The 4850-nt window shown below is 44.1% G+C and overlaps 1 protein-coding gene across 1 annotated transcript; it reads left to right on the top strand.

Annotated features, from left to right (window-relative positions):
- The first annotated feature begins 330 nt into the window (after positions 1-330).
- Positions 331-2016, top strand: LOC147879715 (uncharacterized). The gene has a single exon (XM_087372162.1). The coding sequence runs from the start codon at positions 376-378 to the stop codon at positions 2014-2016; it is 1641 nt and encodes a 546-aa protein (XP_087228288.1). The 5' UTR covers positions 331-375.
- Positions 2017-4850: the final 2834 nt, after the last annotated feature.

Genomic DNA, 4850 nt, shown 5'->3' on the forward strand with positions numbered 1-4850 from the left:
AAAAGCAATTCTAGCATCGAAAGACTCATTTAAGAAATATAAGCATCACCACACTCTGTTGTTCTTTTTACGATGCTTCGCTCCACCCGTTCCGGTCAACACGTTCGGGTCAGCATGGACGGAACTAGCATGGGGCCTTATCGTCAAGGTCTACGAATTGTGCAAAAGGCGTTGGAAAGTGGGTGGCCGGATCTCGAGAAGACAATAGAAAGGAGTGACCGCGTCAGAGCTGAATTCATCCAAAATTTGAGCAACATCGGACCTCCTAAAGAGTTTCGAGTGATCGACTGCAAATCCACGAGGGAAGGGAAGAAAGTGGTGCTGAGAGATTGGTCGTCCGCCATAAGCTACACCGCCGTGTCTCATACTTTTGGGATGGCGGTTTACAGTGTCTTCGACTGCGAATGCGCGTCGACGTGCTTTGCAAAGGCACCACGGTGTTCAAGGAATCCTTGCCCTGGCAGGCATGACGAGGGACATTGGCAAACTGTTGGTGATATCTTGAAGATGTGTGAAATTTTGATGTCAGCAGAAGCAGAATTCGTGTGGCAAGACGGCGTATGTATTGCACAGCATGACCAGGCAGAAGTTGAGGAGACAATCCAGCACATGGGATGGATTTACGCAAATGCAGAGGACACCGTTATTTTCTTGCATTATGTAGGGAGTCCCATGGCACCGATCAGGCACGAACCACATCCCGTGACAGGAGATTGGGGGTCACGTTGGCAAACAAGGGTGTGGACACTCCAAGAGGCATCTGTGTCAACTCGAAGGCGATATTGCGTACGTGTGGGCGGCAACAATATCCGTCACTGCAATAGTTTGCAAGAGTTCCAGGATGAAATAGCTGATTGGTATAAAGATGACTCGACCATTGTAGTGATGGAAGAGAAGGACTATTATCACCTATTGTTGAATCTGAATGGCGCCTTGGCAGAGTTGATTCCAGAGGGCGCATATCTACAAGACACAAAGATTACACAGTGGATGGATTGCCTGGCCGACTGCATTACTACGTTACGTGCTACTTGCTTTCGGTTCCCCACTGGGGATTCTGTCTTAACCGCCGTCTCAGCACGCAATAGCAAGCATGAAGGGGATCGCATCAACAGCATCCTTGCGCTGGCACACGTGAGGGATTTCGTGGTCCCAAAAGACCCGGATAACATGGAGAGCTGGACAATCGAGTTTTTTAAGAGACAGGGGCAACAAGGTCTGGCACTGGCCGTGTTCTCAGTAAATGCTTCATGGGAAGCTCTAAACAACAGGAGTACCATTTTCTCTGTGCTGTGGAGCTTGGCCGCCAGGTGTCTGAGATTTGTCACGAGGCATCCCACAAGGCTGCAACCTCAAGCAGCTGGCAAGAGCCATTCATGGGTGCCCAACTTGTCGACTCAAATTTACGTAAGCCACAGTCCTATTGCCGACTCAATGAGACTGGGACGGATTACAGATTTCATTCAGTTCAATGTTCTACACGATGGGAGAATGCAGTTGAGAGGAAAGATGGCGAGTGTAGCTGTGCACTTGACACCGCGATGGCCTGACCCCGTGAAAGATGCTGAGCAGGTGCAGGCCGAGCTAGTGCAACGGCAGCATGAGGGCGTCTTGGCTATTGATTTGAGGTATCGTGGTGAATTCAAAATACTTGCGGAGGGTTCTGATGATGAATGGGGAGTAGTGTGGTTTCCATTCAACGAAACACCCACGGATTGGCTCCCGGTGATCGAGGGCGATGAAATTAAGCACGGAGAGAGCTTCCGTGCGTATGTGGTGTTGCCAGCCGCCGCAGTGCTGCAGCTTCGTATTCCAGGTGAAAACGAACGTTACGACGTCAGTCTGAATCCGCTTGGTTTGCGGGATTACTGGAATGTGCCTGCGTTGCTGGTAACAGGCCAGTTGCGATCGCAAGTTCTCAAGGCTGGCTTCTGCTCCCTCTATCCACAACTCATCGACTTTTTGAAACAGAATCCCACTCTAGTCACCTTGCTACACAAACTTGTTATTCTCTAGGCCTTGTTCAATTTGGCGAGAACCCAATCAATGTGTTGACATCAGGTAATGCTCCAACCCTGGGGTGCCAACTCAATATGTAATATGTTACTATGCTAGTCCAAAATCCAGGGTATGGGGGACAAGGTTCATATATAATATGCATGGATTTTCTTTAAAAAATTCAAATATGAAAGGGAAAAATATGAAAAATTAATGTCTCCCCTCCCATAAAATATAAGGTATATACCTTGAAAAATATGCAAGATTTTAAGATTTGTACATATTTTTTGTAATATGTGAGGCCCAAGGGGGGTCTTTTGGATGAGGGGGGGTAAAAGAAAAAATACACTAAAATATAATATGAAAACGCATCTCCTTTCAAATTAATGTAACTTTTTCATGTATTACCCAAATTTCAAGGTGTAAGGACATATTTGAAGCTCTTTTAGTGGAGAACACAACCATGCTAATTTGAATAGTTTTTACTCATGGCATATTGTTAAATTCATCTCATACTCAAGATTTTGATAGGTTTTCTTACTAAAGGGAGTTGGCGCCCCAGGGCTCCAACCCAGAGGAAAGCCAAGATGACGTATCAATTGAGTTGGCTAAATAATTTTCCTTGGCCATAGCAGATTGTGCCAATCCTTAGAATGCAAAGGCAGCAAACGGGATTTCTAAAAATTAACATGAAGGCTAACAGCCAGTCCATAGAGAGAGAGAGCCTCCATAAGAGAAGAAAGGTCCCTTTGAGTATTTTTTGGCATAAAAAACGAATAATTTGCATAAGCTTGAGCAACCAAAGAGTTTTACGACAATTATGGTGTAAGAGTCTGTTATTATTTTAAACTGTGTAAAGATTTGTTTGATGGATTAGACACATGTAAGGATGATATAAGGATACCTATGCACATTTTTTTGAAAATTACATAGGAAATATTGAGAAGTTGTGCATGTCCCACCATACGAATGATTTTTGAATGTTATGAAAATTTCCAGCTACATAAATTCCCTAATACTTTAAAATATGTATTAATTTTTGTAATTGTCATATATACACCCAAGTTATAATCTCTTGTTGCAAAGTTTTTGGCACTTATGTATCAGGTGCTTAAAAATAAGAACATGTGCATGTCTTGCCATACATCTATGGCATAAGCATGCCAATTCACAATTTCTTGACAACTGTGCATGAAGCACAGCCACAATGCATACCAATGCACATTTTTTTAGCAATTATGCACCCTCCAAAAAAATGTGCATATCCCATCATCAGGGATTCAAAAAGTATGTCTTTTAAATAAAAAATACGTACTTTTCGACCAAAGAACATGTCCTAACACCCTAAATGCAAAAAAACACGGTTCTTTACACCGGCTGTCGACGGAAGGACACCGCATGGTATACGCTCTTACCGCATGGTACAATTACAAAAACATTGCACGGTGTCTAGCCATACCAAGCGGTATCAATTGCCCCACACGGTCCGTGGTCTATACCGACGGTAATTATTAGGGCATCAGTAAACACCACCCCGGTAACCTTCCTGTACTGATGGTAATTATTAGGGCATCAGTAAATACCATCGATAACCTTCTTGTACTGCATGGTACATGTCCAATCGCACGTGTAACAGCCTGGATCATCCGATTGGGAAGGATATGAAATCTTGTAGGTTGAGATACCACGTGGTACAGGAATCTATAAAAGGACCCCACCCCCGCCACTCCTGCCCTGCAAACCTGTCACTTTCCTACCGCAACTCTCGGTTTCTGCTTTCGGTGAGCTCCTAGAGCTTTTAGAGTCGGTCAGTCGGGCCAGGTGATGACCCGCCTCGGTCGGTCGGATTCACCTTGCCTGGTTGACTGTCAGTAGGCTGTTTGAGAGAGGGAAAGAGAGGGATTGAAAGAGAGAGAGAGGAAAGAGAGGGAGGGAGAGTAAAAGAGAGAGAGGAAAGAGAGGGAGAGTAAAAAAGAGAGAGGAAAATAGAGAGAGGGAGAGTAAAAGAGAGAGAGGGAGAGATGTTTGTTTATGTCTCAGCCAAGCCAGGACATGATTCACTTTGGCCGATTGTACTCTCCTGACCTCGGCTGATGTGTATAATAATAGTAAAGATCGAAGGCGGGTGATGTCTCACATCTACCAGCCGTTTACCCCCCGCTTTGATTTTTTTATATATCATATCTATTTATGTACATAGGTGTCAGTAGAGCCGAGTTTTATCCAGATGATGGCCCGCTTTAACCGGCTGGCTAGTTCCTCCCGATAAAACTCTTCCCAAATGGATGTGTGATTGGCAAAGTTGATCTAGATCATCTTGGTTATGTGATGCTGTTAAATGTTTTCTGTTCTTACATCCACTAGTTGAAAGATTAACACTCGATGGTGACTTTACAGAATTCGCTCATAGTGATTGCTATAGTAGTAGATTATGCTGCAAGAAACATTCATGATGTTGCATGTTGCTTTCGAGTGAAATTTAGTTTAAATTATGTATTTTGAATGTTCTTTATTTTGCAAGTGTATTCCGAAAGCTCTTTATTTTTAAGTTTGAGTTGAGTGCTTACAAAACAATTGTTGCATGCACTAGATCACTACATTGTCTACACACCCATCTCTGATGGCAATGCAAGAGCAGTTAAAGCATGAGATTCACATGCTTTAGAGGGCCCACATGCTGAGGGTTCACAAGCTGGAACGCAAAGTGCTGTGTGAGAAGATCTCACCTTTCCAAGCATCATAGTGCGTGATGTAATGATCGAGTAGGGGCGGGTGACGAGTGAGAACGAGCACCTGCAAGCTGAAGTTAGTTGCCTAAATGCCATTCTCCAACAAGCTAGCCAGAGGCAAGA

This window comes from Dipteris shenzhenensis, chromosome 33 (assembly GCF_047967505.1).
Source record: "Dipteris shenzhenensis isolate YYH24624 ecotype China chromosome 33, Dip_SZ_1.0, whole genome shotgun sequence".
NCBI lineage: Eukaryota > Viridiplantae > Streptophyta > Polypodiopsida > Gleicheniales > Dipteridaceae > Dipteris > Dipteris shenzhenensis.